The sequence below is a fragment of the Aquila chrysaetos genome, chromosome 16, assembly GCF_900496995.4.
Source record: "Aquila chrysaetos chrysaetos chromosome 16, bAquChr1.4, whole genome shotgun sequence".
NCBI lineage: Eukaryota > Metazoa > Chordata > Aves > Accipitriformes > Accipitridae > Aquila > Aquila chrysaetos.
The window spans coordinates 21,995,620-22,017,319 of record NC_044019.1 but is presented as its reverse complement, the minus strand read 5'-3'; the positions used below and the strand labels follow the sequence as shown (position 1 = coordinate 22,017,319).

At 36.0% G+C, this 21,700-nt stretch overlaps 2 protein-coding genes across 6 annotated transcripts in view; one reads left to right on the top strand and one right to left on the bottom strand.

Moving 5' to 3' along the window:
* DNAJC24 (DnaJ heat shock protein family (Hsp40) member C24) overlaps positions 1-21,700 on the top strand; it is a 42,610-nt gene that overhangs the window by 14,919 nt on the left and 5,991 nt on the right. For 4 of the 5 annotated variants that reach the window (XR_003926999.1, XR_003926998.1, XM_030039856.1 and 1 more), the window contains exons 3-4: positions 11,564-11,702; positions 21,623-21,691. Coding sequence is in view for 3 of the 5 variants with exons in the window: in XM_030039856.1 (XP_029895716.1) it covers positions 11,564-11,702; positions 21,623-21,691 (208 nt within the window). In the remaining 2 variants the exon portion in view is untranslated. Of the gene's footprint in view, positions 1-10,126; positions 10,200-11,563; positions 11,703-21,622; positions 21,692-21,700 lie in introns of those variants that run through there. The other variant, XM_030039859.2, reaches the window with a different exon arrangement.
* Positions 9,658-21,700, bottom strand: part of IMMP1L (inner mitochondrial membrane peptidase subunit 1) — a 51,829-nt gene continuing 39,786 nt past the window's right edge. The window contains exons 6-7 of the transcript XR_005934165.1: positions 13,305-13,386; positions 9,658-10,969 (exon numbers count right to left, since the gene is read on the bottom strand). The gene's annotated coding sequence lies outside the window, so the exon portion shown is untranslated. The remainder of the gene's footprint in view (positions 10,970-13,304; positions 13,387-21,700) is intronic.

Below are 21,700 nucleotides of genomic sequence, written 5' to 3'. Positions count from 1 at the left end.
TTGTGTACAAGAAAGGATATGATCACATCACTTCAATTTAGAAAGCCTGTAGGGGAGGAAATGTGAAGCAGATATTTAAAAACAATAATAAACTTTTATTTGCTTTGGTCTCCGTTTTTCATCATGCTAGTATAGTGCAGAGAAACAATGAAATGTTCTTGATGTAACCTTCTAGTAAGCATTAGGTGGCAGTAGTGTGTTGTACTTGGCAGCTGCTTTGTCGTTTGTTTTTTTTATCTTCTGCAATCTTTAGTACAGTAATAAATGGAGAAAAAAATTTATTTCTTATAGTTTTTATAAAATGTGAATTTATGGTTGTTCTGACTGTATGCGACTAAGGGCAGCTGTTGTTGGACTCTTGCATACGTAGGTGGGATTAGCATACTGTAGTTTCTGCACAATATTCATGACTTATTTTCTGATATGCAGTATCTAACAGTGATTAACTGCAAATTCTGATGATAAATATGCTGTTAATGGCTAAGTGAGTTTAGTTTTGCAGTCTTTTTCACAAGCTGTTACCATTTCTAAATTTAATATAGCTTGTTAGATGAAGTATGGTTTTTTGCTTGTGTTTACTCTTCTTTTTTTTTTTTCTTAGATAAAAAACAAACTTAATCTCAAGAGAATGTTGGTAGGAACATAATTAACCTTTCAGCATAGTGGCGTTATTGTCACTCCAGACCTTAGACAAGTGTGGTTACCTTGGGACCCTTTTGGAGGTTTTTCCCTTCATCCTTGTTTCTCACAGGTAAAGGATCTCAAGGAGTTTGGAAGTGGTGTTGCATTGTATTAATTGGGCAGGTTGATCAATTAATAGAAGAGCAGCAAGAAAGTGTTGACAGAACATGCTATCTAATTAGTACTTGATGAACCATGTAGGCCACAGAGCCCAGAGTGTAATGTTGCTTCAGGGTGGCTCCTATATAGGATCTTAATATGCAAAATAGGCATGTAGAAAAGCTAAAAAAGAATATTTCAGCATAGTTCCGGTGAAAGAAGTCTTCATTGCTGAAAAACTTCACTTTCCACTGCAAACTTGCGGAAAGCTATGGACGCTTAATACTTCATAGAAGGAGCACGTATCAAAGTATCAAGCCTGTGTTTTGTACAAGTCTTGCTCTTAAAAATCATGTAGCCTTTTGTTTATTTAGGTCTTTTTTTTTATGTAAGAGGTGATCTACAAATTACAGAAATAGATGAAATAGGCTTTTAAAAATAAAACTATGTAGTTTTTCTTCCTGCTTTTTGGAGTAGTAAGACAGAAATACTACGGCAGTAAGATTTCCTATGGCTCATGTGATAAAATGGCAAGCAAAAATCATTCTAAGTTAAGAGCAGGTAGCATCAGAACGCTTTAAGGTTCCACCCTAACTGGTTTTTTATTACGTATTAGTTTGTAATAGTTTTTCAGTTGAAAATCAAGTAATTTTGAATTGTAAATCACTTTTTGTCTGGCAAGGTAGTACTGCCAGAATTATTTAGTTACTGGTAATTAGGTTTTTTCCATTGATTTGTATAAATATATTGGTGATTAATTCATACTGTTCATTCAGAAATTCTCCCTCCTCCCATGAGAGGAGAAAAGTGTAATGTTTACAACAAACATTTTTTTCAGAATGAATTCATTTTCTTTTGCAATTTAAGCTTCCTTGTTTTACTGAAATAAACCACTTCCTGTTTTAGAATACTTTTAGTGAATAAATCACTTAATTTTTTGTAAAATACTTAAGTGTTTTTTTCATCCTGCCCTAATTTAATGAGTTCAGCTGGTGAAGTTGGAAAATGGCTTCTTTCTGTGACCTTTCAGTGAGTGCCACAGGGTGGGGGCCAAGTGCATGTTTGTCACCTTTTTTCTTGACCAGCACAGGTGGCTAAACCGTGCTTTTCTTAAATTCAGTTATCCAAAAATTCAAATTCCAGTTTAATAAAAGATTTTATAATTTAGTCCGTGTTCTGATTTAAATCCTTCACAGAATGGATTCTGCGAGAAAGAGTTCAGCCCTAAAGCCTAACAGCTAGTCTGCATAGATTCTAATCTGTATATCATGCCCATAACCAGAGTAAATGATCATTTGGAGTCTTGTGTGCTTGATTGCTCAAATATAGCTGTCGTGTACATGGTGTAGGTAATACCAAATACGTGTGTTAATTCTGTTACATGCTGATAGGGATTTGTGGCTTAAAGTATTCAGTGTGACAATGTATGTAAAATTAGCAAAAATGTTAACTTTAAATGTAATTATATAGCTCCTGGAGTGTTGTAATTGCATTATATGGTTGCTTTTTTGTGCTGTGTCCAGCAGGGAGACTGTTCAGCTTTATATTTTGGTGCTCTATCAACTGATCTGGAACTTTCAATACATGCTGCATAATTTGATATAAAATATTGCTACAAGCCTTATAATGACATAATACAGAACTGGAAATGTGCAATTTTGCTGGGGTGTGGGGTGGTGAGGGGAACTCACTCTCCTATACCGTGTTAAGCTTAGCTATAGTTATTTCAGATACACAAGTTTAATATCTTGGATAGTTCCAAACATAAATTTATTGAGCCCTGAGACCAATAGAAGCAGAATGTCTAGTTTTGTGATAATGATCATGATGTCTGGGGCCTTGACCAGCCATACTTTAAATTGCCTAAGGACAGAGATTTCAGAAAGGGTACCCTTGGTCAAAAACCTGAAGTTAGGATGAACTTTGCAATGGAGGCAAGGTTTTTCCACTAGCTGTCACACTCATCTCTCATGTTCACAGTCTGCAGTAAGAGACTTTCAGATAGGCACTTCTGGATAAAAGCAACAAAACTCTTCTATTTCCAAATGTAATTTTAGAAAGAGGAGGGATGCTGCACTGAGCTTAGTTGTCCAAAGCTATGCAAATATGAAGACTGAACACTGGCTTTTTATGGAGAAAAAGAGAAAAAAAGTGAGTACAAATACAGAACATCAGCCTACCATATTACTTTGTTTCTTGAAATGATTTAGAAGAGTTGTTGATTTCTTAAATATTTATAGATGTGGCTTAAACATTGTGGTCATGTGGCCAGAGTAAGGAATCTTGTTTTAAGAATTGTAATTTCTTTCTAATAAAAATGTGTCGACGTGGTCTGTAGATAACTAGAGAAATGGATGCAATTATATGACCCAGTCCAGCCCTTGTTTAGCAGTTAATTTCTCCAGATTTCTATGAGCATTTGGTCAGATCTAAACAGATTTGGTTGTTGGTTTAAATCTAGCCAAGGCTGGTGGTGTCTTAATTGCTACCACAGAGCAACCATTTGGCCTGTGCGAGATGAATGTTGTCAAGGTACCTTCTGCAAGGCAGACATTCATCCGCTGGGAATGTATCAAGAAAGTTTTCATTAATTGGTCCCTTTGTTGGCATTTGTGGCAGAGCAGCCAAAAACTGAGTATGAACAGACACTCTATGTCAGGGGGTGAGATTTATTGGCAAGTCCCAGTAAAAACTGGTATTTACTACATATATTGTAAGCAGGGGCAAAGGACTTTTCCTCCTAAGAACAGCCTGGCGTTAAATTTATTCCGATTTCTTTTTTTTTTTTTAAAGGCAGGGAAATGTAACAAGAATTCAGACTACAATCGGAAATTAAATAGGAAATAGCTAGTTAATATTTTTCTTCTTAATGTTGACTGTCTTGCAGCTTCTTTTTAATGTGATGTGAAGTGTTATGATGAGCTCTGTAGTCTACAGACAAATTTGCATGGACCTATGAATACTTGTGTCAGATGAGAACACTTGACAGTTTTCGTCCTGACCTCGTTAGCTTAACCTGTAGATAATGTACATTATCAACTCTAATTGTTAAATATTGTATAAAGCATAAGAAATGTTTTTAAACACAGTTTCCAATTGTGATATTTTTATGTTCATGTTAACTGCTGCATTTTGTTCTTGTTGATTTGTTAAAAGGATGCGCTTCATTATATTGCAAGGGACATACTGGTAATGATTTGTGCATTTTGTCTTAGTGCAACACGCTTGTTTGTTGCCAAACTTTGTATAGACCAAGACTGTGTTAGGCATGCTGTTGTGCTTGCTTACGCCCGTTTTGTCTTTACAAGAATTTTAACTTATTTTATATTATAATGTGGAATAAATAAAATAATAGTTTAGGCTTATTAACCAAATAAACTGTCATATATTGATTCTGAAAGAGAATTCTGATTCTGAAATTTGTATATATTGCCTCTTCAATATTGAGCTTTTGATATACAAGAATAAATAGATTGAACCCCCCAAATTCTGATAATGTGATTTTTAAATGTGCTTGGTATTAATCTTTGCTATTCCAGTAAGGAGTCAGTTTCTCATTCTGTTGGATTCCCAGCCATGAGTCTGGCAATGTTATTTCAAAATAATGGCTTGGGTTTCTCTCTTATCCAGCTGCTTCCAATGTTCCCTCCCCTCTCATTCTTTTTCTCTTCTGAACAGCATAGTATCTAACTCTTGTGTCCACGTGCTGTCATTCATCTAACTCTCCTATCAGCAGAAATGGGTGTCATTGATGTGTACTGCTGTTATCTCATACTATCCAATGCTTATCCATGGTGACTTTCACTTTTGCAATGTTAATCCAACCAACCCTTTGCATACCAGTTTTGTGACTTTTACCTCTTCTATTTGTGATTTTAATTCAATTCTGTCATTCATCAAAAATGGTAGCTTCACCAGATACAGAGCAGTGCTCTATTTGTAAAGTTTGTGTTGAAATTCCCTGACCGTTACCGAGTGTCTTTCACTACTGCTAATTTTTTAATATGAATACAGATCTTTTTTCAAATTCCAGGAGGTACTGCATTTATAGTGTAGGTCATGATCACTGTGGCTTCCTGTTACTTTTACTGTGACAAAAAAAAAAAAAAAAAAAAAAAAAAGATAACTCATACTTGGCTGGAAATCTTATTTCTAGCTGCATTACATGAAACAGATACTGCCAGGCTATAAAACTATCATAGCTACTACTACATGATTGACATGGAGGAAGGGAGAAGGATGCCATGAGATACTAAGCTAATTTTATGTGTTAATAGTCTATCACTGACTCTTACTTACTCTTAGATTTAGTCATTAGATGTAGTTCCTACAAAAGCACGAGTACTTGAATGCATGTAAGTAATTCCCTGTTAAAATCTTACTACCTGATTTACTCAAAAATTTAGGGCATATCTCTAGCTTTAAATATATCCCTTATTCAAATATAGGCGCACATCCCCTATTGAAATAAAGCAGGAATTCAAGACTTGTCTAAACTTGTCAATTTAATTTAGCAAGGTGATTTCATGAGACTGTAGATAATTTCAGAGTTAAAAATCTTTAATAAATCTGATAGTTTAGAAATGTACTATGCTGTAACTGTTGGTAGTACTGACTGCTTAGTGGTTACTTTATGACTCATGACAGTAAGTCCAGAGTAGTCTAACTTTTTTAATTTTTCAGCTCTAATGGTTTCATCATTGTTCTATGTCTGTCTTTACTTTTGAATTTTAGAACCTTAATAATGGTTTCCCTTACGAAAAAAAAAAATCTAAAAGGGGTATAATAAAAATTTAAAAGTCCGAAAATATTTTTCCGAAATTGTCTCGGGAGAGAAGGTCAAGATTTATCACAGCCACATCTGGTTCATCATTTTTATATGATTTTTTATTTGCTGCTGAAGGTTTCTGCAAATGTTTGACGGCTTTGCATGAAATATTGGAAAGTAGGAAAGACAAAGCCATAGAAAGTGGAGAGTACTCCTTGTTTCAACCCTGGAAAAAATTTAGAGCTGATCTACTTCATTTCCCTCAGTAAGAAAAAAATAGAAAGTTTACCTTTTAAATAGGCTTACTTAAAAGCTGTGTAATTTTAGGGGGGAGAAATTCCTTACACTTATCTGTGAAATACATAGTAGTAAATGAAAGCACTTTTTCATAACTTAAATACAAATTTGGAAGAAGTAGTAGTTTTCATAGAAAATAAAGCCTCCTGTTTTGATGTATGGAATCGGGGATGTGGTACATCTTTGGTTTTTAAAGTGAATACCCCTTAGACGCAAGGCAAAATAACCATTGTAATGTATTAAGTAATAAATGAGAAGGAATAGTACTTTTTTAACCTTTTCTAAATAATCAGGCTTTTCAATTTGTCATGTGGAAAAGCAGTTATGAGTAAATCTGCCTATATTAAGTGGTTTAGTTACCGTGTATTCCACAGTTTAGCAAGAGATTACAAATCTAGTGTAAAACCTGTGCCTCTATGCTTCATCCCGCCCCTCCCAATGAGTTGTATTAAGTTGATTCTCACTGGGTGCTGTAAATGTCTTTTTCAAAAGAAATTCATGAGCACTGATAAGAAACGTACATAAATTGATTTAACTAGAGGTTTTCAGCTTGCTAATTTGGATTTGATTAAAATCAGTCAACCCTATCACATTTATTGCATAAAGTTAAGCAACTCGTACAAGTGTTAGGAGGATAGGGACCTTAGTGTGTGATCCCTGTGTTGATTTGCTCGACCAACACTCAACCAGCTATCGTAGTTTCTCATCTTGTGGTATGAGAGTTCTTAAGGTCTGTTGGTATGGTTATTGAGTTGTAATACCATTACAGTTATTGATGAAATGGTCTTTATTAACTTCCAGAGATTAGAAGTCCGGGGATTAATTTTGCAATTCTTAAAGTGCAGAAGAGACCAAACTTCATGGAGTATGAAGTAGGCAGAAATAAATAATGTAGCAATTGAATGTGCTGTAGTGTGTTCCAAATTCTTCTACAAACCCTGTGGGTGAAAACCGTATGTGTGGTACGCTGTATAAATAAAAATATCACTGTATAAATAAAATATATGATGGAACTCAAGTAATTTTTGGAGACACTACGCTTTTAATAATTTGGTGAATGCAATAACATTAACACCTTTTTTCTGAGACAGAAAAAGTTTGCTCACTTGCTTGTTCTTTATTCTGTAGTAGATATTAAAGGTAATAGATTAGCATAACAAAATACAATTAATTTACCTAAACTAAGGTGTTCCATGAAAAATTTCTGGTTTTTTGGATACTTATATAACTGTGAATGGAACCTGTATCTGTGTTTCAGAGTGTGTTTGCCCAGTGATATGCTGTTCCCCACTGTACCCAAACTGATGAAAAGTAGACTCTGATGTATATTAAAAATAAGACCGTTCAATACAATTGTTTCAGAAAGGTATAGTAATGATGGTGTAATTTAAAGGGGCATGAGGTTAAGTTTGTATTAGCCTGCTTTTGTTTCCCTGCAGCACTAAAAATTTCACCAAGTCTCCAACAGGTAATGTTTTAAAGTGTGGTTTTTTTCATTTGAGCTTTAGACTTCAAGGTTCGTGCTTTTTCAGATTTTTCTTAGTGATTGTAAAAACTAAAACAAACAAAAACCCTTAAAAAAAATTTAAATTAATGCTTACACCAAGAGCCAGAGTCCTCAAGAAATACTATGACAATGTGATGTTTAAGATAAACGTCAGGGAGCGAGCAGTATCGCTCGCGTGCGAGGTATTTTTTATAGTTAACAGATGAACTAATATATTTCCATTATCAATCAGTTTATTTTTTAACATTCACAGTAACCACAAAGCATCATATGCTGTAAAGTGGTATAAGTTCCAGACAGTCTTTACTAATAGAAAGTTAGCAAATTACTTCTAGTAGAGGTATAAAAAAGGAAAACTAGATTGGGCATACATGTCTAACCTTCTTCCTTTTCCCCTCCTTCTGTCAGAGTCAGGAAAATATCCTTTATTGTTTTTATAAAGTCCTATTTAGTAGTAACATGTTAGTAAAAATTATTACTATGTTCAAAAATCAAGATGAGTGCTCAGCGAAAAAGCTGGTTTTATGGCAGTATTGCTTCTTAAAAATGTTACATGTATGCAGCCAGAAAGATTTAAATATATCCTAAGTGCGGTAATATAGCTGAAAATAGTGCTCAGGTGGCAGGTATGAATGACATGCACAGATTTTGAGAAGTGATATTGCAGGAGATATTGGGGGCTCTAACATTTTAAGAACTTATAACTGGATGCATAGAGGGAGAGAGGAACAATAGTTCAGCTTGAGTAGAAGGAGATAGGTCGAGTAGAAAACAGGCTTGTCTGTTTTCATTACGGAGCTTGTACACGGTTTCAGCTGAGATTAACCCCGAAATAAGGCTGAATGGGAAAAGAGGAGGAGATCAGAAACATACCTCATATTTCACCTCCCTGAGAACAAAACCAAACCCCTGGCTCTGTTGAGGCAGCTCGTCTGAAGGGTATGCTGGAGAGGGAGGAGAACCAGAAGCAAGAATATGGTAACCAAGAATAAGGGAAGATACCAAAAAAGAGTGTGGTTGATTAATGTCTGAAGTATTGATGGAGGACATTAGAGTACTCTTTCTAAACTTCAGCTATTAGTAGGTTGGTTGAAACTTTGGGAAGGCGTCCTCTGTGGTTGGTATCTGAGCTGGCTGAACAGGGTCTAAATCAGCTGGAGAGAGGACACCTCATTTGCCATCTCAGAGATGGAAAAGGGTATGGGCAGTTGAATCAACAGTGGATTTTTGCTACAGACAAGCATTCTTGGATTTTGATCAGCAAGCTGGAGAGTAGGAAAAGGGAGTCAATGAGAACAGGTACATAATGAAATCAGATGAGATGGGGTCACTGGGGGGAAAAAAAAAAAAGAGGATTAGAGTAAAAGAGCAGAAGTTTGAGGATTTTTCTTCGTGTAGACATAGACTACTACAGGCATCGGAATAGAGGAACAAGCCCAACAGAGGAAGGAGCAAATAGTTTCAGAAAGCATGGAAACCAAAATGGAAAGAGTTTGTTTGGGTTTTGGTTTTTTTTTTTAAATTAAAAGATCCTCTACAATGTAGTTGTTGTTAGCTACATGAAATTGTAGTCTTTTGAATATAAAAATTGCATATGCTTACAAATATTAAATTTTCCAAATCTATAGGAAAGAGGTTAAAAGCTAAATGATAAATCTGAAGAATAATGCATTTTCTGCATTATTTAAGAAATGAACAGAATAGCCTTTTCTGCATTGATTATTATTTTTCCAAAGTACTTTTGTGATGTTTGTGGCTTACTGTTTTTCACTGACTACTTCTAGTATAGTCCAAAATTATTTTTCAGTTTGGCAAAGTTTTGGTGTAGTCAAGGAAAAGTGTGACCAATTTTGTGGGGGTGTTTTCTCAGCATTCTTGGCAGGAGAGGAGCCTGTGTTCTTAGTGGTGTTTTGGGCAATTGGTCAGTAATGTTTTCATGTATCTGTCAGAAACTGATCTGAGAAGGTGTAGTCTTGTGGCCAATCCAAACAGATAACAATATGAGCAACAGTTTTCCGGCAGTGCTATTCAAATCTAGTTAAGTTTCAGTGATACGAAGTCTGTTATAATATTCCTTGGATAGGCTTACAGTATCATCCAAGTTGAGTGAAATACACAGCAGTCATATAACTCTCTTTTTAGGTATTGTAATTAACCCTACAATATTTAGGGTGGGTCCAAATTTTAAATATAGCATCTGAAATATTTTAAAATAATGAAGTATCATTCTTCAGATAAAATATTGCTTTGAGGAGTAACTGCTGGATGCATACCTCAACATAATTGTTAAAATAAATAACATTGCTAAAAGGAAACCATATAAGTCTTTAATGTGATCTGACTATTTTGCCTTGTATGCTTATTAAGCATTGATTTTTCTTAAAATGACCTTTCACAAATGTGGTATACAATCAACCACCAATGTTAAAAAAGCTATTAAAATTAAAATACAGCTGGAAAAGCTAAGGTTTCAGAAAAATGGACTTGAAAACAAATAATACATTTAAATAGCTTTTACAGTACAACATGACGCATGCTGACAGAACACCGAATTTAGTGCCTACCAAATAAAGGTATAATTACTCATTATCTAATTAGCTATTTAGAATACAATGACTAAATGCAACAACCAAAAATTTTTTATTTGTTTGCACCTTAGAATTTTGTCATCTTCAGTTGTGGAGATGAAGGGATCGCTAAGAGATAAACTTTTACGGGTCGCAACTGCGCTTCAGCCATAACTTCAGCAAGTTGCAAGCTAGTCCTCAGTCTGAATGCAGAGGTGACTTCATGTGCTTACTCATACGATGGAACATTTGTGTACAGACTTCATACTTGGGGCTGCAGGTACATTCCTCTGTATATGGAAAAATACTTGTGAAAAAACTTAAGGTCAAAGCTTAGTATTTTCCTCTTAAGTACATTCTCTTGTCATACAGGGGATTTATCCAGGTAATACCCATCAGCGCCAACGACAGATACATACATCAGGGAGCAAACAGACTCCAGTAGAAGTGGTCCTTTTAAATTTTGGATTTTATAAAGCACACGTGATATTATTATTCTTTTCATTCCATTCCAAAATTAATTATAAACTAAAACAAAGGGATTCAGTTAATCAGAAATCTGCTCAAATACTTGTAGAACAGGTGTTCTAAGTCTTAAAATCTGCTGTACATTTCAGTGCCCCAACTGATGTTAGTATAAAGGGCAGAAGTTAATGCTCCAGAATAAGGGATATCTTGATTTATAACACAGTTAACAGCTGATAGGTCTGATGATATTGCAACTGTCCTGTTGGTCCATCACTTACACTGAGCAATTTAAAATATCAAAAAGAGATATTACTGGAGATGAATTAAAGCTACAGGAAGATGGAGCTTTGAGAGTTCCTTTTCAGTAGACATTTGCACCAAAAAGAAGTTGGAATGCTCTGTTCAGAACCTGTAGTACAAATGGTAAAGAAAACGTGTTACCATTTTAATTATTATTGCCTTTTTAACGTGGGATTTCTAGCAGCCATGTCCTCGAATAACCATTTCTTAACTAAAATGACACCATTTTGTAGCCAGTGACCCATGACTTTACATATTTGGAAGGGCTATTGATTCACTGAACTGGAAGAAATTAAAGATGTTGAGGCGTATTTTCAAAAGTAGAATTACATGTATTATAAATTATATTTGATCATGTATATTCTATTTACCATTTTTAAAAAAAGATAGGTACATGTCATACAGCATTCAATTTATCTGTAATAGCCTTAAATAAACATTGGTGGTATTGTTTAAATCGGCTATGTGTAATATTATGAGAGCTGCTAGCACCTACAGCACCTCTTCTTGTTCCTGTGTTGTGGTCCTCTGCATGTACCTATTTCTGTTTGTGGTAGTCATTCTCTCTAGGTAAATTGTCCATAAGACCAATGATTCCATCAGCAAATTATCCAGAAAATGCCGTCAGTGCGCATGGTGACATTTGTGCCACTGGTGGTTTTGTTGCCATTTCAGTGGTCTAATTAAATTGGCAGTTTTCTCTTGTGCCCAGCATCGTTGTCTCCCTTCCTTTGGCACCTTAGCTCAGACCTTCTCCTTTTCTCTGTCCTTTTAACTGAATATCAAATGCATTATTGATTGCTCCTCTTCCACCCTCCTCACTTCTACTCCCCTCAACTTTTTTTATCTTTTTTTTTTTTTTTCCTTGATTGGCAGTATCATCCAGACAAACAGAAGGCAGATGTGCCAGCAGGAGAAGTGGAGGAGCGCGTGCAGAGGTTCATCGAAATTGATCAAGCGTGGAAAATTCTAGGGAACGAAGAGACAAAAAAAGAGTATGACCTGCAGCAGCGTGGTAGGTTCCTGCCAAGGAGTGCTGTAGTGGCAGCAGCTCTTTAAATAAGCAGGGTCTGGGAGTGGTAGTTAGATGGTATTTTAAAATGCTGTTTATTGCTGAACCAAATGTTTCTTTCAGTCTTGTCCTACTTTCAAATGTGGTTCCATTATTTATAGCTTTTGCTACACATACATTAGCTAGTGAAAACATTGAATTACTTCCAACAAAACATTAGGTGGCATTATTCCTAATAATTTGAATGAATATGAAAGTTATACTAATTATAGACCTTAGCCCTTTTTTTCTTAAGGCAGCTTCATTAAGCATTCTTAATTTCAAGTCTTATACTACATTTTGTTGCAGTATCTTAGATATAGGTATTAATCCATTTATACCTAGTGTTCAATGTGTATGGGCTTATAAGCACTTCAGAATCATTAAGACACATTCTTTTTGCTTGTGTGTGTGTTATGGTAGCTTTCATAATTCAGCTGTAGTCTAAACTAGTCTTTTTAAAGCAGGTTTATAAATAATATTCCGATATAACACATTAACTAGGCAGCTCTAGCATGCATTTCTTTTTATACCTCTCAGAAAATAGCTTCTTAAAACAGTGACAGGCTGTTGTGAGAAAGAAAGGGGGGAAATGTAGGTCAGGTCTGTCACACATGGGCTACCATTACATGAAGTGATAGGCTGTCTTTCTGCTCTGGCCTCAGGATAGGAGTCCCTCAGCCTTCCATTAGAACCTTCAATAAATGTATATCCACCCTACATGTTAATGGGGGGAGTCAATAATAGTGTATTGCCTGTGGGGAAAACACTCAGTCGCACTCTGCAGTAACACACTCTGGTCCAGCATTGACGTGTAGCCACCACCACTTTTGAATGTGTCTGATAAAAGCCCACTGTCTCTGCAGCTTGTTATTGAATTCTCTTCCATTGTACATTGGCACACCATCAGACCTTTCTCTCTTGTGCTGATTTTTAACTCCCCTGCCGCTGCAGATACCAGAACTTTGAGAGACAAAGGCTTAGTCATTCTGGCAGATATGCATCACTGCAGGATAAAAAGAGTGATATATAATTGTATATACCCAGTATGAATTCTCTAGTTAAATAATCTTGTATTTCAGACTTTGCGTGGGTTTTGGGAAAGAGGGTAGAGGGGTGAAAACAGCATTGTTGAATAAATATTTTAAAAGAATGAAGAAAAAATTGATCTTGTGCTAATTTGTTATGTAAACAGTATTAAGATCAAACTTAAATAAATTTTTCATCTCAAACTTATTTTTTAAATGCCTGAACGTGATGCCAGAACAGGAATTTCTGCTACCCAGTGCTCTCATCCTGTTGTAGTCTTAGCATTGTAGTGTTGGCTGTGTCTTCCATTGTCACAAATTGTGTATGTACAGGAAAAAAGAAATATTAGAGATTAAGTTAGAAGTCTCTTGTGTATCTAGTGAGTTTTACCTAAAGCTTAAATAGGTTATGAAGTTCCATTTTGCTTGGGTCAGGTTAATCCACTGAAGTTGAGAACTACATCAAGATTTAATAAGTTACTTTGTTTTCCCATGGAATTTAAGGACATCGCTATAAATTAGTTTTGACAAAACTTACTCTACAGTATTTTAAAGGTTATCTGTATTTCCTGAGATTCTTTTGCATCCAGATGAGTCCTTCAAAAAGCCATCTCAAGATTCTGTAAAAAAGACGTAGTAAATAAAGAAAACAAATTGTACATTTATTCACACAGGCATTTGGTAATGGTATGGTAATGGGATAAATATATTTTGATATAGAGGGTGCCATTCACAGAGGACCCATTGTTTCAAACTAAGCTACATGTAACATACGTGTGCAGTGTTGCTGCATTCTTTGCAGCATGTTCCCTGGCAGCAAAATGATGGTGAAATAAATTCTAGTTCTTTGAATGCCTGTCAAGCTGCTTCTGAAGTCATGATTCTAGACAAATTCGTAGACAGTGCTGTAAAAGCTCACAGAAACAAAAGAATTGAGACAGCAGCTAAGGGGAATAGCAATGAGAGAGATAATACAGCAGGTTAGTAAGACTGCAAAGCCTAGGAAGCAGAATCTGAAGGATGCCAGTGTGCATGTGTGTGTGGCTGCCAGTCAGCAGGAAGTCAGTCCTCTGCACTGTAGTCTTTTTCCCATTTCACAGATTGTGTATTTGTATGTACCTTCTAGTGTTATACTAACTAAATCTTAATTACTTGGCTCAGAAATTCAGTGGCCAGACAAGTTCTAAGAAGCTGAAAGTCCGTGGGGCTCTGTGGTTTTAATTTTCTTTTTGTTTGGATTGTTGAGAATAACAAGTGAATGTGCTTTCATATCTTAATACTGCTTTGCTTTGAAGGTATCACAATGATCTCCTACTAATTTTTTTGTGCCTTCAGGCCATAGTATTAAAGAGGAAAGGACAAACCTCAAACCGTTAAAGGTTTTGCTCAAATACTTACCCGAGCCATTCTGGTCTGGGAATCTTACAAGAACTGCCTTTTTCTATGTTTTGTGAAAATTTTTCCAATTCATTGTTTTGTCATATCTTTAATGACATATAAGAATACCCTTTTATAATTGTGAATCTTTTGCTTCCAATTCCTGTGAAAAATTTGGGGGATGGAAGAAAGCTGCATAACAATTTACCTGTTAAGAATGGACTTTTTTTTCCTCAACAGATTTTCTTCTTGGACATTTTTCCATTCTTTGTTCAGTATCCCATTCAGAAAAGATGAATATGCAGTTAAAATCAAGTATGACAGTAACAATTACCAAAAGTTTTTCAGTGAGTTTAGCTTGGAAAAAAACTGTTTTATGGTTTTCATATTAGAAGAACCCTGGAAGTTCATGCTTCTGTGTCACAGTTGGAAAGAATAAAAAACTTTTCACAGAATCAGAGAATCATATAGGTTAGAAGGGACCTTCACAGGTCATCTAGATCAATCTCCTGCTCAAAGCAAGTCCACGTAGGTCAGTTACTCAGACTTTCTCCAGCCTAGTTTTTAATATCTCCAAGCATGGAGATGCCAGAGCTGCTCTGGGCAGCCTGTTCCTGTGTTTGAACACCCTCAAAACCAAATAAACCAAAAACCCAAACCAACCAAAACATGTTTTCCTTCTATCAAGTCGGATATAAGGACTCTTTTGGCAACTTTTGCCTTTCACTTTTCATCCTTCCACTGCACACCTCTGAGAAGTCTTCTCTACACCCTCCTATTAGGTAGCTGTAGACAGTGAGATGCCTGCATGCTTTTGGCCTCTCCTTGTATGATATGTCCCAAGCCCTGACCATGCTGGCAGTCCACTGGACTTGCTCCTGTATGTCAGGGCTTTGTACTGGGGAGACCAAAACTGGACACAGGACTTCAGATGCAATCTCGTTAAGTGCTGAGTAGAGAGGAAAAAAAATCCCTTCCTTGACCTGCTGGCTACATCCTTGCTAAGACAGCCCAGTATGGGGTTGGCCTTTGCCACAAGAGCGCCCTGCTGGCTCGTGTTGAACCTGTTGTCCTCGAGGACCTTCACATCCTTTTCTGGAAAACTGCTTTCCAGCCAGCTGTCTCCCAGCCTGTACTGGTGTATTCCATCCCAAAAGCAGGACTTAATCTTTGTTGAACCCTTTGATGTCTCTGTCAGCCCATTTCTATATCCTGTCAAAGATCCCTTTGAGTAGCAGCCCTGCAACTTTTATGGATTTTTGTTGACTTAGATACACAGTTCCTTTGTATTTAAACAATCATGTAATTAAGATAATTAATTTTACTAATTCATTTTAAATTTTAATTATTAATGATTGAATGATTAACAGAAAGGTCACAGTTAAAATTAAATCAATAAACTGGTGACTTTGATTAATTCCTGACACTAAACATAGCAAATAATTCAAAGCTAGTAATGGGATTGATGCTAAAACCAATTGCTTTGAATATGTTTTTAGGGCAGAGGGTGGAGAAATTTAAGAATCTAAGGTTTTTTCCACGTATGGCTCCCGTGAGGTTCTATCCAGGATAATATGTTTTTATGTGATGATGGACACAGGTGTCCATAAAGCCCAAGTCTTTATAGGGTGGGGGATGTAATCACCAGTAGGTGTTTTCACATCTTGGCACATACCTCCTTTTGATTTTCAGTTTTTAAATTACATTTTTAGAAAAATATTGCAGATTCAATTGTCATACATTAATACATATTCCAGAATCATTTGTGTTTTGTTCTTGCTTCGTTTCTTAAACATAAGGAATTATAGGTCCTCAGTTAAGTTTCTACTGCAGGTTTAGAAAGGGAGTCTTATACAGGTGTGGTCATAAATTAGGAAAATGAAAAATGAAGCTAAATAGAAGGCAGCTCCTTTTCCCACTGCTCCTTTCCCAGTCCTCTCCTAGTACAGTAAACTGAAAAGACTGTTTTGGAAATGGTCACTTTCCCATTCCCTTCTGCTCCAGCAATAAAGTGATGATACTGTATTAGACATCAAGATACCTTACATAATTTGGTAAATAGGATGCCAGAAGAATAACCTTACAAATCCACTACAAGAATAAGCAGGAGAAGCAAGACAAAAGCCTACGAAAATGCTTTTAAGAGCTAGCAGAAATGGCAATTGAACTCATTGACTACCTTATTATAAGAAAGGAAAAAAATTAATGCAGTGTATTTTAGTTGTTCCTTGTTAAGAAAATTCCTTCTTAAAAAAAATACTTCTAGACCAAAATAAAGCTTTTAACATGGCCGTTACTTTAGGCTTTTCAGTGTGCCAGGTTGTACTCTTTTAAGTGACAGAAGTGTATATTCCTTCTCTAGCCATGGATTTTATGGCCACAGACCCTCAGCTAGTGCTGGAACACAAGCCTTTTATCATAGTGCTTTGGAGTTAATACTAATCTGCACTGGCTACAAGTGAAGCAGTATTTTTTTGTATTTTTTTAACATAGCTTTTTGTCATGAAAATTCTTAATACATGACTTTTTTATAATTTCAGATTAAAGTAAGCATGGTTATTTTGAATTAATGCAAGAGACTCAAACTTAAGTAACTGTTTAAAAACTAAACAGCCTATTAGAAAAAATTAACTTGTGAAAACATCCAGGTTTTGAGTCCTGTGATGATTTTGATACTGAGTAGATACTACGAACAGTATTTGGTTGACAATACATATCTTGAACTTTTTAAATTATGTGTTTGGTTTAAAAAAAAAAAAATCAATCCTAAGAATATATGACTGATAAAGAACTAGAAAAATCTTTTAAGTGTTATGACTATTTTTACTATTATCATAAACTGTTAAAAGGGTTAAATTTCCATTTACTGCTTGCAACCCCTTCCCTAAAACTCAGCCTTAAATAGCCCACGAAATATTTATTGTATCCTCAAGTGAAACTTAAATACCTTTCCTCTTTTACAATTTCTGAATGACCCAGCAAGGGCTCTAGTAAAGCTTTACTGAACCAAGCTGCTAATAGTTATTTAATGTTGTTCTGTAGCCTGAAAGAATCTCAGTAGATTTTTCCTTTTAATCTCTTTGAATTGCAGGCTCATAAACCTCTCTGATGAGCCTGCCAGTGTTTTCTTAGATCCTGCAGTTGAGACAATGGAGCTGCAGAATCCTTTCACCTCTTGTTGTCAGACAAATCCAATAGATGGCAAAGCCAGGCAGGCTGTACTTCTTGTGAATTAAAATGTGTTTTTCGAGTTATGGTAGTTGATCAGGTCTTCACAATTTTCCCTGTATGTTCAGGAACGCGTTTCAGAAAGTACAACTCAGTACACAGAGTTCTACAGCTTGAGCAGACATCACCCGTAAGTAAGCCTACCACGTAACTCAGTACTGGTAACAATACCAGTCTTATATAACCTTCTCTGGCAAGGGAGTGAAAATCAGACACCAGTTTACTTCAGAGAACCACTAACGAGGGACCCATGGTTGTAATAATAATGATGTAGACCAAATAAGAACACACAAAATATGAGTCAGTAACACACTCTGTGAAAAATGTTAAGTTTGTAGTTGTGCTTGTAAGCTCCCCAAACTCATACTGGGCTGTGCCTCTGTTTTTAAATAAGTGGCTAAGTCTGTTTCTGCTGTCTTAAGGTATGTTAGATTGGGTAGTGTATTTAATAGAACTAGAAAATAAAAAAGTTCTATTCAACTCTGGAAAATAAGTTTCTCCTGCTTGAATCAGATAAGCAAATAAATGCAGCATATGAAACGGACAAGAGCAGTTACTGGATTATGTGCTAAGTTTGGAGACTTACTCAAGTCGAGTACTAATTGAAAATTTACATCTTTTAGGATAACCAGTAAGACACTTTCAGACTCGACCATCAGTCTAGGAATAACGATCTCAGTTCAGGCTGGGAATTGTACGAGTGATTAATTTTGCCTGTTGATTTTTTAAAATTTTTTTAATTTTATTTTCAAAATTACAATTGTAGTAATGAATTAGAAAAGCTTGGTTGAAATTCTGTTCCCTGGCTTCATATTGTACTGTGTTTGGAATAGAAGAGAGGGTAGAGTTTTCCTCAACCTTCCTCTTCATTCCTTCTTCATTACTCCCTCTTCATTACTTTAACGGTTGGACTCAATCTTAAAGGTCTTTTCCAACCTAAATGATTCTATGATTCGTGAGTAATTCTACTTCAAGAAGTATGGTAACCTTGTGAATTTGCATCTCACTAGTTTGTTTTCACGGTGGCATATGGTCCATCTGCCCTTCTTGTATTTTCTACCAGCAAGACGTGACCCGGACCTCCACCTCCAATCCTATAAAACTTGTTCTGAGTGAAATCCTGCTTCATGAATTCCAAATAGGAAAGCCTGGTTTCTTTTTAACTCAATTTTTTGCTACCTATAAATGAAGCTTAGGAAAATCTGTTCTTCCTACAACCTAAGAGACCATTTTCCTTTGTGAATTTTTCTTCCCAGTATTAAAAAAAACAAAACCCAAAAAAACCAAAAACCAAAACACAACAGGTTAAATAGGAAGCGCTTGCCTTTTTTTATACTGTTCTCACAGTTATAGTATTGTTTTCTTTTACCACACAGGAGAGAAGAACCTTGAAGATAGGTGGGTAGACTTCATTTTGATCTCAGCTTTTTGTTTTGGGGTTTGGGTTTTTTTTGTTTTGTTTTGTTTTTTTCCTCAAAAAAAGAGGAGGAGGAATCTTTACTTCAGACAAGGCCTGCTGGAGGAAAGGCCTCTGACTGGTTTTGTGGGTGTTTTCAGGACATTCACCATTCCTGTTCTCATATTTTGTAGCTAGAAGGCTGTACCAGGCTAACTCCAAGTAACATTAGAGTAATTTGGCATGAGTTAAGACCATCTGACCTTTTATTTTATTTTGGACATTTCATGCAGTTAACTAATGTTCTGATCCAGTGTTAAGAAAGATGTTTTAGTTATACAGAATAACAACATTACCCATAGCTCTTGTTTATGTAATTGAGAGCATGCACAACAGTGAGAACAACTGATTGATAGGTATATCTTCCAGTTTTCTTTCATCATTATACTCCTGCTGATTTTTTTTTTCCCCTTCTTTGACAGCAGTAAAGTATTAGGTGTGAGTGGGTTAATTTTCTTTTCATTCTGACCTTTTCATTACAGAATAGGTGGTCAGCAAAGGTAACATCAAAGAGGCTGTACTGATTCTGTCGTTATTTTCAATGTGTCTGATTTCTTTTAATCTCCTTCATTAAAACTAATTTAGATGAGGCTCATTCTCAAGGATATATAATGCACATTTCAGTTAAAATTGGAACAGTCATTTAGTTGCAAAATAAAGACGGGGACCTAATATTTGGTGGTGGGTTTTTTTTTTTTAAACTGGCCTTAAATTTCCTATTTAAAAACCCAAAGTGTAAGTATTAACTCTTTCCCCCCCCCATGCATAAGGATAGTTAAAATGCAAGGGGTTCATTTTTCATTTCCCTACTGGTACAATACATCAATACTTTTACCTATGATACTCTACTCTTAAAACTAATAAAGCCATGAAAGGAAAACAATGGAAAAAAAACCCGACAGGTTGGTTAGATTTTGAAGTTAATTTAGATAATTAACTATAGAGAAAGCTGTGATAAGCTATTGCTAGCATTATACTTTCATAGTAGCCTTAAACTTCTTTGCAACAACTTACACTACTTTGTTGTAAGGTAGGAATCTTACTTGGGGAATAGCTTGCTTTACATAGTGGATGAGTGAAATCAACTAATAGAGTATTGATGTACGTCTGTTCTGAGTCACTACTTCACTGATGATAACTTTAGAAGAGTAAGGTGGTTGCAATCAGAGGATGATGTTTGGTGATAAAGAAGGAAATACTCCATTATCTGATCAGGTAAAAGTTGGACATGTGCAGTTTTTCTAGGGTGTTATTGGAGGAGGTAGCTGCAAAGTCCCTTATTTCTACTTTTGAGTCCAGAGCAAAGAGCAGTTACATAGAAGCTGGGAACTGTTTAGAATACCCTACAATCTAGGGATTAGGTAAGGCAATCTCATGGGGAATTAAAATAACATAAAATAATCTGGGCCTCTGACTTTTTCAGCAAGTGCTCAATAAGTAGTTCTGGAATGAATTCTTGCACTGCCAGCTTACTTTTCATAGAAAGCCATAGACATCGCAATGCTCTAGAAAGCCTGATGTTATTAAACTATAAAACTTGCTTAAAAACTCATTGATCCAAGAGAAGGATCACCTACTGTCTCAATAACAACCCAATTTAAACCCCAAATAAGCACTAAGCTCCTGAGTCTTGCCAAATCTAAGGCATTTCTCTGTATATGCTAAAGTTCAGCTTTCAGGCATTTCTGGTTCTTTACAGCATTTGGGGAGTTGGAGCTTCCAGGTGTCAGGCAGCAGCTGGGAGGTTTTGTGTAGTAAATTGTAAGGGGTTTATGTTGTGTGTCGTCCCCCCCCTTTTTTTTTATATTACCTTTTATGGCTTCACTTGTCAGTATGATTTTGTCAACAAAGTTACAAGTTAAAGAACTTGGTGTGAACTTTGTACATCAAATATGAGTGTGCTGATAAATTGCAAAAAACAATTTGTATTGCACAGTTCGCATTTGATAATTTCAACTGTATTGTACGCGTTTCATTTCATACTGTACTCAATGTTGGAAGAATCTAGGGGATCAAACGGCAACAGATTTCACGGGTGCAGGCCAGAACCGATCTTCTGACTGGGCTGAGCCTCTTTATCATAAAAGAACACTTGGACTAGTCTTCCCCTAACGGTGTTTCTCATTCATCTTTTGTTAGGAATATCTTTTTGCAGGAATCTTGGTGGTGTTCTCACACACAGCCCTGACAGTTCCTTGGTGCTTACTGGGGGGGTTGATTTGGCTGCTTCTTTCTAAAGGAGAATGGGCTGCCTAAGAGACACTGGGGGATCTCCGTCTGTGGAGGCAGTTAAAATCTGGCTGGACACAGTCCTGGGCAACCTGCTCTAGCTGACCCTACTTGTGCAGGAGGGTTCGATTAGGTGATCTTGGGAGGTCCCTCCTGACCTCAACCATTCCGTGATTTTGTGAAAAGTACAGGTAAGCAGATGTTGACAAGTTCAGCTTGTGGAATTGGAGTTACAGCCAGACTTTTAAAAGGTATTTCTAGGAAAACAAAAGTTTGCCCCTAATTTCACATAATTGTTTGGGATGCATAAAAGTCCTGGTTGCAGTAGTGTCTTAAGTAATACATGTTCACCATTTACTTCTGGCTACAGTAGGACATTTTCCAGCTTATGCAGAGATACAGAAACTAAAAGTTTAGAGAACTGCATTTTTAACTGATAACGGGTCTAGGTATGACTCTAGTAGGGACCAGATTGACTGCTAGGTATATACAACTATTAATTTATCAGGAAGAAATAAGGACCTATATGTTATCAGGGTTGAACATCTGTTATGTTTTCTTTATAGAAGATAATCTGACAAAAGAATGGCCACTACATGCACAAATTTATCTTGAGGATATGTCCTGGAATGAAGGTATGAGTG